This window comes from Lagenorhynchus albirostris, chromosome 13, assembly GCF_949774975.1.
Source record: "Lagenorhynchus albirostris chromosome 13, mLagAlb1.1, whole genome shotgun sequence".
Classification (NCBI taxonomy): domain Eukaryota; kingdom Metazoa; phylum Chordata; class Mammalia; order Artiodactyla; family Delphinidae; genus Lagenorhynchus; species Lagenorhynchus albirostris.
The window spans coordinates 7562226-7575500 of NC_083107.1; the positions used below are offsets into that span (position 1 = coordinate 7562226).

The following is a 13275-nucleotide window of genomic DNA, read 5'->3' on the forward strand; positions in this document are numbered from 1 at the left end:
TTAAAAACTCAGTGTTCTCAAACAAAAACATGAAGAGGAGGAGAAAAGAATGAATCAGTGAACATGAAGATAGAAATAAAGAAATTACCTGATCTGAACAATAGAGAGAAAATAGATTGAAAAAATGTGAACAGAGGCTCAGGGACAGGTGGGAATATAACAAAAGATCTACATTTGGATTGTTGGAGTCCCAGAAAGAGAGGTAAGAGAAGGTGGGGCTGAAAAAATATTCAAAGAAATAATGGCTACATAGTCCCCAAATTTGGCAAAAGACATAAACAAATGAAAGAAGGTGAGTGAAAAGCTACCAGGAGTCTCCCAAAGAAATCTACACTGAGACACTTCATATTCAAACTGAAAACTAAAGACAAAAAAAATCCTGAAAGAAACAATTCATTATTTATAGGGGAGCACCAATTCAAATGGCAGCAGGTCTGGAAATGAGATCAGAAGGAAGTGGCACAACATTTTTCAAGTGTTGGAAGAAAAGAACTGTCAACCCAGTGCATATTCTGTATTTAGAAAAGTATGAAGGGAAAAGTAAGAAATGAAGGGAAAATTAAGATATTCTCAGATGAAGAAAACTGAGAATTTGTTGCCAGCAAAGCTACCCTAAAAGAATATCTAAAGGAATTTCTCTAACAAGGAAGGAAGTGATAAAAGGAGTAGTCTTGGAAGAACAGGAAGGAAGGAGGAACAACATATAGAGCAAAAATATGGGTAAATGTGATCGAATTTCCTTTTCTACTTTTCTAAATTATGTTTGTCGAATGTAGTTCTCAGTGCATGTAGAGGAAATATTTAAGAATCATTTTATTAATAAAGGAGGGTAGAGGGACGTAAAGGGAGGTAAGGTCTCTGCACTTCACTTGAACTGGTAAAATGTAGGCTGTGATAACTTATGAACATATAATGAAACACCTAGAGCAACCACTAAAAATCTGTAAAAAGAGTTATACTCAGAATTGCCATGGATACCTCAAACTGGAATTCTAAAAAATGTTCAAGTAACCCAGAGGAAAGTGGGTAAAACAAAACAGAAAGAAAAATTAAAAAAAAAAACACAACAGAAAACAACAGAAAAGTCACACTTGAATCTTAACATAAAAGTAAGTACATTAAATATATGTAATCTAAATACACCAATTAGAAGCTAGAAATTGGCAGAGTGGATTAAAAAACCATGACCTAGCATTATGCTGTCTATAAGAAATTCACTTCAAATATAATGATATAGCTAGGTTGAAAGGCATTCAGACCCAAATGAAGAAATAAAACTATCCCTGTTTATAGATGACATGATCTTCTTCCTGGAAAATCTCATACCATCTACAGTGTAAAAACTAGAACTAATAAATGAGTTCAAAAGGTCAGAATACAACACAAACATACTGTATTTTTGTTTTAAATGTATTTATTTATTTATTTTTTGGCTGCGTTGGATCTTTGTTGCTGTGCGCAGGCTTTCTCTAGTTGTGGTGAGCGGGGGCTATTCTTCGTTGTGGTGCACGGGCTTCTCATTGCAGTGGCTTCTCTTGTTGCAGAGCACGGGCTCTAGGTGCCTGGGCTTCAGGAGTTGTGGCTTGCGGGCTCTGGAGCACAGGCTCAGTAGTTGTGGCACACAGGCTTAGTTGCTCCGTGGCATGTGGGATCTTCCCGGATCAGGGCTCGAACCCGTGTCCCCGGCACTGGCAGGCGGATTCTTAACCACTGCACCACCAGGGAAGCCCTGTATTTTTGTATATTATCAATTAACCTGTGGAAATCTAAATTAAAAATTACATGCCATTTACAATCACTCAAATAGAAAATGGAATCCTTAGATGTAAATCTAACAAAATAAGTATGAACTCACATTCTGAAAACTACAAAATGCTAATAAGAGAAATCTAAGAAGATCTAAACAAATATTCAGGGATTGGTAGCCTCAACATAGTAAGATATCAATTCTCTCCAAATCTATATCCAAGTTTAATACGATTCCCATCAAAATCCCAGCAAAGAACAATTTTGAAAAAGACGAAAGTGGAAAGAGTCATTCTCCTTGATTTAAAAACTTAATATACAGCTACAGTAATCATGACTGTATGGTATTGCTAGAGGGACAGACATAGATCAGTGATACAGAATAGAGAATCCAGAAATAGCCTTACACGAATACAGCCAAATGATTTTTGACAGAGGTGCAAATGCAATCTGATGAAGAAAGGTAGTCTTTTCAACAAAATGTGCTGGAGCAATTTGATATCTTTTAGGAACAAAAATGAGCCTAGACCTAAACCTCACACCTTATACAAAAATTAACTCAGAATAGATCATAGATTTAAATGTAAAACATAAAACTATGAAAGTTTGAAAAGGTAACATAGGAACAAATCTTCAGGACCTTGGGCTTGCTGAAGAGTTCTTAGACATGACAGCAAAAGTGTGATTCATAAAAGAGAAAATTGATAATTTGAATTTCGTCAAGATTTAAGTCTTTTGCTTTGTGAAAGACCCTGTTAATAGGATGAAAAGACAAGCTACAATGTTTCTGTCAAAGGAATCGTATCTAGAACATGTGGAGAACTCTCACAACTCAACAGTAAAAAGCAAACAATCCAGTTAGAAAATGAACAAAGAATATAAAGACATATGTCACAGGAGGATGTATTGTTGACAAATAAAAAGATGTTCATCTTTTCTAAACATCAGGGAAATACAAATTAAGACCATGATGAGATAACAATGCACACTGTTAAGAACAGTTAAAATAAAAAATAGTCATGATACCAAATGCTGGCAAGGATGAGGAGAAACTGGATCACTGATACATTCCTGGTGGGAATGGGGAATGGTACAGCTACTCTGGAAAATAGTTTAGTTCTTAAAAAACTAAACATACATTTACCATACAGCCCAGCAATTGCACTCTTGGGAATTTATTCCAGAGAAATGAAAACTGTGTCCACTCAAAAACCTGTATATAGTTATACAGTTGTTCATAGCAGCTTTATTTGTTATAGTCCCAAACTGGAAACATCTAAAATTTCCCTTAATTGGTGAATTATTAAACAAACCGTGGTAATCCATACCATGAAATATTATTCAGCAATAAGAAGGAATGAACTGTTGATCCACATAACAACTTAGATGTCAGGGGCACTGTGCTGAGTGAAAAAGCCACCGTCAACAGATAGCATACTGTGATCTCTAGCACATGATTCTATTTATGTAACATTCTCAAAATGGCAAAATTATTATAGAGATCAGTGGTTGCTAAGAGTTAAGGGTGGGGAGGGAAGGCTGTGACTATACAGGAGTAACGGGAGGGTGATCTTTGTGGTGATGGAATAGTTCTGTGTCTTACTGAGGTGGTAGTTACAGCAATTTACACGTGATAAAATGGTATAGAACAATAGGCACACGTTGTACCAATGTCAAATCTCTGGGTTGATATTTTACTGTAATTTAAGATGTAACTGTTTGGGGAAACCAGGTTAAAGGCACATGAACCTCTGTACTACGTTTGCAACTTCCTGTGAACCTTTAGTTATTTCAAAATAAAAAGTTTTTTTTTTTGGCAAGTTTTTTTTTTTTAATAAAAGCTACTTTTTGAGTACCTATTGTCTGCCAAAAATTTTACTTGAACTTTTATATCTCTCTAACTACACCCTGAAAATTGTAGGTATTCTCTCCATTTAACAGATGAAACTCAAGAAGCTTCCATTTATTTTTTTCTGAAGTCAGATGCATCTCTTAGGATCAAGAAAATATGGTAAATTGTCCGAGGTTAAGTGACTGGTGAGGAACTGCAGCAGGATTTAAACCTGTCTGCCTCAGTCCAAAGCCCACATCCTTTGTAACCTCCTCTTCTAAAGTACTTGTGTCTTGGAATTAAGTAAAAGTGGGGCTTGATGTCAAGGTGAGGGAAGTGTTCATTTATTTATTTATAATGTATTTGTTTTATTCATTTAATAATTGAGCATCATGTGCTAGATATATAATAAATGATACAGAAAGGAGAGGTATGTTGATACAGAAATTAGAGACATGATCCCTTTAAAGTCGCTTAGAACTTAGTGGAACGGACAGGGAAACAAATGATTATAACACATCTTATAAAATACTAAGATAAAAATATATAAGAAGCTGTATGGGAGCCCAGAGAGGAAAAGCATGTGTAACCTTTCCTGGTGGGAGGTCAGGAAACATTTTTAGCATGTTCTTGTTGCTCAGAGACGTGGCACTGTTGAAGCCATGAACAAAGACAAAAAGATAGATAAATTGAAGTTTGTTTATCCCTATAGTTAAAAAAAATGCTAGTAATGAAAAGAGGTAATAAGAGTGCGGGAAAGTAAAGAAACAGTGAAAGCATGGATAAGAAGAGCAAACAGGAAATCATTGCATGGTTTCTGTACTAGTTGCTAGAGGTGAGCTGCAGATTTCTTTAAAATTACTACAGGCAAAAGCAACAAGGAAATTGTAAAGTAATTCACGGTACAAAGAATAAAAACAAACCAGGTATACAAAAGAAGCACATGTTTTTCTGAAATTGAGACCTGAGCGAAGTTTTCCCTGAGGATTCTTTTTTTTTTTTTTGTGGTACGCGGGCCTCTCACTGTTGTGGCCTCTCCTGCTGCAGAGCACAGGCTCCGGACGCGCAGGCTCAGCAGCCATGGCTCACGGGCCTAGCCGCTCCGCGGCATGTGGGATCCTCCTGGACCCGGGCACAAACCCGTGTCCCCTGCATCAGCAGGCGGACTCTCAACCACTGCGCCACCAGGGAAGCCCCCTGAGGATTCTTATAGAGAGGGTTCTGTGATATAGTATATAACATTTTCAATAAATTTCCTAACAGGTTTTAAAATGAGTTTAGCAAGTTTCTTACAGCATGTCTAGAGCTTAGGTGTATATTGGAGATGGTGGAGAGGGCTTGGACAGGGCAGTAGGCCTGGGACCACAAATGGTATTTGTTCATCTTATTCTCAGTGTAATGAAGCACCATAAGGCTACAGGAATTACTTCAAATTTGCATTTTCAAAGAATTTTTAGCTGTAGTTGGGAGAATGCCAAAAAAGAAGAGAGTAAGAGGTATTGCTGAAATTCAGCCTGGTTGTGATAAAAGGCTCAACTACAGAAATAAGTGCATTTACAGTTTGCGTTTTTGCTTTTTAAAAAATTCTTCAAGTTTTTTTTTTGTCTCCTGGTTTTGACAATTTAAACTCTTTTCCTGTAAATCTCACAAGTTAGTGTGCCTTACAAAATACCAAAGTGAGAATTGGATTAAAATAATGGCGTTTATTGTGCTTCTTGAGTATAATAAATGTCATTGTGGTATAGTTAGTTATATATAATTCATGACCTTTAGGATATTTCTTTATATAGTGACAAATAATAAAGTTTATATTTTTAAAGAAAACTTTGTTGATTTTGATGGTTTGGAAAGAGCTCTCTCTAGTTACTTGAAAAGGGCAAGGTTACAGCAAAAATAATGTTAGAACTAAGAATAATGTTACATAAGAGATTTAGCAATTTTAGATGCTCTTTAAAGACCAAGACTGTTTTTTTCTTCTGTCTTTTCACATCTTGCACACACAGTGCCTTGAATATAGTAGGTGCTCAATAAATATTTGTTAAATATACAGTGAGAGACAAATCCTGTGGAAAAGGGCTTTGTGCCACCCCTTTATCTCAGATATTTCTCTTACGGCACTTAACATACTGTATATGTATTTCCACAAGTAAACAATACATTCTCTGAGGCAGATAGCTAACCTATCTTTGTATCTGTTGAATTTAACATAGTTCTTGACATATTATCATTATTCAATCGGTATAACATATCTTTTTTCCTTTAAAGGCATTTGGATACCTTCGTGATAGAAAAGGCCCTTTTCTTCATCCATTGATGGTTTGATAGTGGGCTAGGAAAGAAAGCTGTGGTCCTCCACATAAGTCAGCAGATACTTGATTGATTTGGTATTTAGCTTAGTCAAGTAAGTTACTGATATGTTCAAAAGGACTTTTCTAAAGAGTTAACATATTTTGATGACAGTAGTTAGAAACTTAATTCTAAAGAATGCCTAATTGATGATATTAATTATTTAAATAATTTCAAGACTGGTTTCTTTTCTGCAGATATAAATATTTGGCAATTTTTCTAATAGTTTTGTTAAATATCAACACTAAGTGTTTTTTTTTGTTATTAAGCTGTAAATTGTTTTGAGAATTATAGCTATAAACCTTTAAATTTTCACTTAGTATATTTTTTTCAGATAGGTAACACAGTCACATGGTACAAAATTCAGAAAGTAAAAAAAGATATATAGTTAAGTCTCCTTGCCAGGGAAGCAAACCTCCCTTCCTGAATCTAGTCACCTAGTTGTTCTCCTCAGAGGGAAGCTAAGGAAATAGTTTAATTTGATGATTTTCTTTCTACTTGTAACAGATTGAAGATCTCAAACAGACAAATCATGGCTTGGAAGAATGTGTTAGGAAACTCTTGGATGGTAAGGAGGTGGTAAGCAGTCAAATAGAGGATTTAACCAGCCACAATGAGCATCTTTGTCAAGAACTGATTAAAATTGACCAACTAGCAGAGCAACTAGAAAAAGAGAAAAAGTCTGTGGTGGATACTGCCAACAAGGAACTTGAAGAAGCAAAGGTATTAGATTGACCACTGATCAGGTTTTTTTTTTTAATTGAGGTATAATTGACATATAACATTATATTAGTGTACAACTAGTGTACAATTATATTCAGGTGTACAACATAATGATTCAATATTTGTATGTATTGTGAAATGATCACCACAAGTCTAGGTAACATCCAACTACTGATCAGGATTTTAATTCTACTTTAAACATCATATAGTTATTAATGCAGTGGAAAAAGTGGCATTCTCATTTACATCATTTGAAAGTTTTTTAGATTTGACATTGTAATTAAATGTCTATTCTAAGGATTAAATTGTTTTGTGTTCCACATTTTATTCCTTTTAAAAATTTTTACTCAAAAATTTTCCTAAGTAATATGTAGTCATAGTAAAAACTCAAAGCAATGGGAATGTTCTGTATATAGAACATTTCTCTTTCTCCCTAATCCTTTTGTCCTCTGCAGAGGTATCTACCAACAAGTATATATATATATATATATTTCCATTCTTCTTTTCTGTTTTCACACATACACAATTTATTTCACACTTTAAAAAAAGGTGGGTTTTTTTTAACCAAAGCTTTTAAATTTCTCTGTAGTCAAATTTGTCAATCTTTACTGAATTCTGAGTTTTGATCTTTTATTTTTTGAGGTCCCACCCCTTTTTAAAACATTTGAATGAGACCTCCCTGGTGGCGCAGTGGTTAAAAATCCACCTGCCAGTGCAGGGGACACAGGTTTGATCCCTGGCCCGGAAAGATCCCATATGCTGCAGAGCAACTAAGCCCGTGTGTCACAACTACTGAGCCTGCGCTCTAGAGCCCACGAGCCACAACTACTGAGCCCGTGTGCCTCAACTACTGAAGCCCTTGGGCCTAGAGCCCATGCTCCACAAGAGAAGCCACTGCACTGAGAAGCCTGCACACCGCAATGAAGAATAGCCCCTGCTCACCACAACTAGAGAAAGCCCACACACGCAGCAACAAAGACCCAATACAGCAAAAATAAATAAAATAAATAAAAATTTTAAAATATATATTTGAATAGACTTTATTATTTTAGAGCAGTTTTAGGTTCATAACAACGTGAAGCAGAAGGTAACAGAGATTTCCCATATACTCCCTGCCCCCACACATGCCTAGTCTCCCCCATTATCCACCATCCCCCACCAAAGTGGCACATTTGTTACATTTTATGATAAAGAATTGACATATTGGGACTTCCTTGGTGGCACAGTGGTTAAGAATCCGCCTGCCAATGCAGGGGACAGAGGTTCGAGCCCTGGTCTGGGAAGATCCCACATGCTGCGGAGCAACTAAACCCATGCATCACAACTACTGAGCCTGCACTCTAGAGCCTGCAAGCCACAACTACTGAGCCCATGTGCCACAACTACTGAAGCCTGTGTGCCTAGAGCCCATGCTCCACAACAAGAGAAGCCACTGCAATGAGAAGCCCGCTCACCACAACAAAGAGTAGCCCCCGCTCGCCACAACTAGAGAAAGCCCGTGCACAGCAACGAAGACCCAATGCAGCCAAAAATAAATAAATAAATAGATAAATAAATTTATTAAGAAAAAGAATTGACATATCATGATCACCCAGAGTCCATAGTTTACATTAGGGTTCACTCCTGGTGTTGTACATGCTATGGATTTGAACAAATGTAAAATGACATGTACCTACCATTATAGTATCAGAGTAATTTCACTGCCCTAAAAACCCTCTATGTCCACCTAAGGTTTTTTTTTGGGGGGGGGATACGTGGGCCTCTCACTGTTGTGGCCTCTCCCGTTGCGGACCACAGGCTCCGGATGCGCAGGCTCAGCGGCCACGGCTCGCGGGCCCAGGCGCTCTGCGGCATGTGGGATCTTCCCGGACCGGGGCACGAACCCGTGTCCCCTGCATCGGCAGGCAGACTCTCAACCACTGCGCCACCAGGGAAGCCCTCTCCACCTAGTTTTGAACCTTGTTTAGGAAGGCCTTCTCACCTCAAGAACTACAAGAATATTTTCTACAGTTTTCTTTAAAGAATTCTTAACATGTATATTTAAAGTTTTAATCCTTCTGGAATTTCTTTTTGTTCTAGTATGAGGTATGGTTGAATACTCCTTTCTTCAGTCACTGATTTAAAGCGCCATTTTAACAGCTACTGAATTCTTGTACGTGCATGGATATGTTTCTGGACGATTTGGTTTCATTGATTCATTTGCCATCTTCTATGCCACTACCGTATTATTTTAATAACTATAGCTTTATGATATTTTGATAAACATTTTATTTCTTGATTAAATTTTAGTACCCTACCATGACCTTTAGAAACTAGGAATTTAAACACTACTATAAAATGAAGACTTTGATTTCTCATTGTTGTCTAATGGCTTACAGGCAAGACACATGGTATATGTGAAAGCCAGAAAACAACCTGTTGAAATTTTAAGTGATAACATGTGCTTATTCATCTTGATTTTATTAATCACCAAATTAGTAAATTGTTTCTGTAAGATGGTAGTTTCCCAAAGCTAATTGTTATTACATGTTATTTCATACACATCCTTTTAATATACTCTTGGTAGCATATATAATATAATAAAGCATATATTATTATATAATATAATATAATAAAATAAAAATATTTATTATAATAATTTAATAAAACATATTATATGGTACTCTTGGTAGCATATGATAAAGCACTTAAATGATCAGGCTATAAACCTAAGTGTTATTGAAGACATTATTTGTTACAATAATTTGAAACCTAAGAGCCTAGTTAATGAACACTAGGATGGTATTTGTTTATGTACAGTAGCCTCACTTATTTAGAGCGTGTAAAGGAAGTCTGTATTAATGAAAAGTCTGAATAATGGAATATTTAAATACATGAAGTTTATTACTTTAATATAAGGACACAATCTTCCCAGAGGAAGATTGTGTTGCCTGGAGGAGGTCCTTAGGAGAACTATTTGAGAGAGTAGATAAGAATGATTTGTTTTTAACTTGCAAATTATTTATCTTGTAATAGTTGTTACCAAAGTATTTGAAGGGTATTTAAAAGTAACTTAACTATTTTAAACATTCTCAACAAACTTTTTTGTTTGTATTGTTTCTTTTTTAATAATAGTTATCATTCATTCACAGTTTAATGGTAAATTGAGTTCAGTCTTAATTATAAAAATTGTCAAAAAACACTGGATTGATGTTTTATTATGTCTTTCTTGTTTTCTTCTTCAAATTTAAAATTAACAGCACTCCTTCCCAGACTGTGGGAAGCCTAGTTGGCCAAATTCCCATAAAGAGAATGCCTGGTTTAGAAGTCATCAATTTTAAAGGGTTGTTAGGGTCTGTGTTCTAGAAAGAGTGAGTACTCTTTGAGGGTGAATCCTCTGCTATCAAAAGGAAGAATTTCAGGAATGCAGAACATCTAAAATAAAAGAGCTAGGATTTACCTAAAACTGAAAATATTAAATTCATAGATGGAAATTCTGCCTAGCTCAGAAAAGAGTGTTTCTAGGAAATAGATATCCATATATATATGATTTGGAATGTTTGGTGTATTCGAGAATTGGAAAGCTATTTGTAGAAGAGGTGGACTGTAGTCTTAGGGTAGAGATAACATTGCTGATGCAGGGAAAACATTGGAAAGTTAATAAAGAGAGGACAAAATGGAAATAGGTCCTTTGTGTTGGTAAAATGCCCTGAAATGAAAACACCAACCTCAGTAAGGGGATGTTCCAGGTAGAATGGGGATTAGAAAGATGCGTGAAAGGTGCTGGGAATGTGAATACCAATGCGTGTTGTTATCATCATGAAGTCATTGGGTGTACAGTTTAGGCATGCAGTCACTGGGGAGAGATTCCTTGTCTGATTTGTGGGATGAGACTTGAAACAAGAGAATTTCTAATTTGAGAGCTGAGAATGTTTGGGTCCCTGAACTATTTGAGATTATTCTTTAGATATGTGGAGGTAGAGTCTGAGGCTAAAACTGCTGTTTGTCTAGAATTGAGATAGTATTAAATTTATTTACTCAGAAGAGTTTACTTTTAGTCATATTTTTAAAGTCCACTGAGTAACTTCTACCATCATTCATTCCATGAAAATGTTTTGAGGATTTGCTATTGTATTATCTATCACTATGTAACAAGTTACCCCTAAATCTTAATGACTTCAAACAACAAACATTTATATCTCACAGTTTTAAGTGCAGCTTAACTAAGTAGTTCTAGTTCATGGTTTCTCAGGAAATTGTAATCGAGGTGATGGCCAGGCTGCAGTCATGGCTTGATTGGTACTGGAGGATTTGCTGTTAAGATGACTTATTCAGATGGCTCTTGGCTTTTGACAGGAAGCTTAGTTCCTTGACATGTGAACCTCTCCCTAGGTTGTTTGATATATTCTTTTTTTTAAAATATAAGTTTATTTATTTATTTACTTTTGTTTGCATTGGGTCTTCGTTGCTGCGCATGGGCTTTCTCTAGTTGCAGTGAACGGGGGCTACTCTTCATTGTGGTGCGTGGGCTTCTCATTGAGGTGGTTTCTCTTGTGGAGCACAGGCTCTAGGCACGTGGGCTTCAGTAGTTGTGGCACGTGGGCTCAGTAGTTGTGGTTCTCAGGCTCTAGAGTGCAGGCTCAGTAGTTGTAGTGCACAGGCTTCAGTAGTTGTGGCACGTGGGCTCAGTAGTTGTGGCTTGCAGGCTGTAGAACGCAGGCTCAGTAGTTGTGGCGCATGGGCTTAGTTGCTCTGCGGCATGTGGGATCTTCCCAGACCAGAGCTCAAACCTGTGTCCCCTGCATTGGCAGGCGGATTCTTAACCACTGCGCCACCAGGGAAGTCTCTTGATATATTCTTTATGGCATCTGGCTTCCCATCGGAGCCTGTGATCCAAAAGAGACAACAAGGAAGAATTTCCAGTGCCTGTTATGATCCAGTCTCAAGAGTTACATACCGTCACTTCCACCATATCCTGTTCTTTAAAAGTGAGTCACTAAGTATAGACCACACTTAAGGGGCAGAGAAATTAAGCTCCATCTTTTGAAGGAAAGAGTATCAGAATTTTGGGACATATTTTAAAGCTTCCACAACCGTAAGCCTTCTTTGATCTTTTCTTCTTGAGTTGTTATCATTCATGACTTAATGCAGTGTTTCCCAGATTACTGAACACAAGTTTGTGAAATATGAAGAAACAGAGTTGCAATTTTACCGTTACTATTTCTTCATACAGTTTATATTTTTAATTAACATGGGGCCATTATTGGACTGGATCTCTGGTAGCTCTTGTCATTACTGTTACTTTGTATGTGATTCGGTCAAAAATGCTTCAGAACCTACTATGAGGAAGACAAGGCGTAAGGCCTGTATCAGTTTCTGACCTACACCCCCAACCACACATGCTTATTCCCTCTCTCTCTCCCTGATTCAGTTTTCTCTAGCACTTTCCTACTGCTTTCCTCCTCCTTCCCTCTGCTGCAGCCACACTGACCTCCTTACTATTCCTTGGAATTTAGCAGACAATCTTTTGCCTTTTGCTATAGCTGAATGTTCTGCCTGGAATATTCTCCCGAATTTTTACATGGTTGACTCCCTCAGTGAGGACTTCCCTGATCACCCCCTTTAAAATTCCAGCCTATTCCTTCATAAACACTCCCAATATTCTTAAGGATATTGCTCTTTTTTTCTAATGTAGTATGTAATTTATTCGTCAGGTTTATTTTTTGTTGTCTATCCAGCTGGAATGTAAGCTGTCCAAAGGCAAGGATCTTTGTCTATTTTATTCCCTTTTAAAAAATCTTAAGTATAGAACAGATGTGAGTACTCATTATATATTTTTGAATGACACAATGACTATCTGATATATACTTTACCTATTATCTTTTATTTTTCTCTTTTCAATGAGAATGTAAGCTCCATGAGGGTAGAGGTTTCTGTCTGTTTTATTCACTGCTATAGCCAGCAAATAACACAATGTCAGACACATAGTAGACACTCATTAAACAATTGTCAAATAAATGAAAGCACTGGGCTGGCATCTTTTCATTTGAGCCAGTTATAAGTTTGTTTTTCAGAATGGAATAAGCATTAATGTTTTTATCTTTATAAAAGTAATACATTTTTTTCTAATAGAAGAGTATAATGAAGAAAATAATTTGTACTGTTAATCACACCTTGCTATACCTAGACATAATCTATCTTGTGCAATTTACTTATTGGTTATGTTCCATCTGTATCTAGGATATGTGTGTATGAATTTATTTTTTACAAGAATGTGTCATACTAGATAAAATTTTTGGCAGTGTGAGTTTTTATACTTAATATATATGGACATCTTTGCACATAATTCAGTATAGATCCATTTTTTTTAGTGTCTACATAGTAGTACACATTAAAGCATTGAAAAATTATCAAAATTATCCAAAACTATATATAACCTTATCCAAACTGTATGTAAGTTATATTCTATACCATAACACCCCTTAGTATATCATAAACTAAAATATAACTACCAGAGAAATCTTAGAACTTTGGTCTAAAGAACAAATGAGAAGGAATAATTGCAGAAAATTCAAATTTAAAATATTACAGGAGACATTTGTGATTAGAATAACAAGGGGGAGGTTTACGAATTGAGAAATCCATTAAAC

At 36.2% G+C, this 13275-nt stretch overlaps 1 protein-coding gene across 3 annotated transcripts in view; it reads left to right on the forward strand.

Annotated features, from left to right (window-relative positions):
• Positions 1–13275, forward strand: part of TSGA10 (testis specific 10) — a 105326-nt gene that overhangs the window by 15333 nt on the left and 76718 nt on the right. For 2 of the 3 annotated variants that reach the window (XM_060168585.1, XM_060168586.1), the window contains exon 3: positions 6431–6646. In XM_060168585.1, the coding sequence (XP_060024568.1) occupies positions 6431–6646 (216 nt within the window). Of the gene's footprint in view, positions 1–6430; positions 6647–13275 lie in introns of those variants that run through there. The other variant, XM_060168587.1, reaches the window with a different exon arrangement.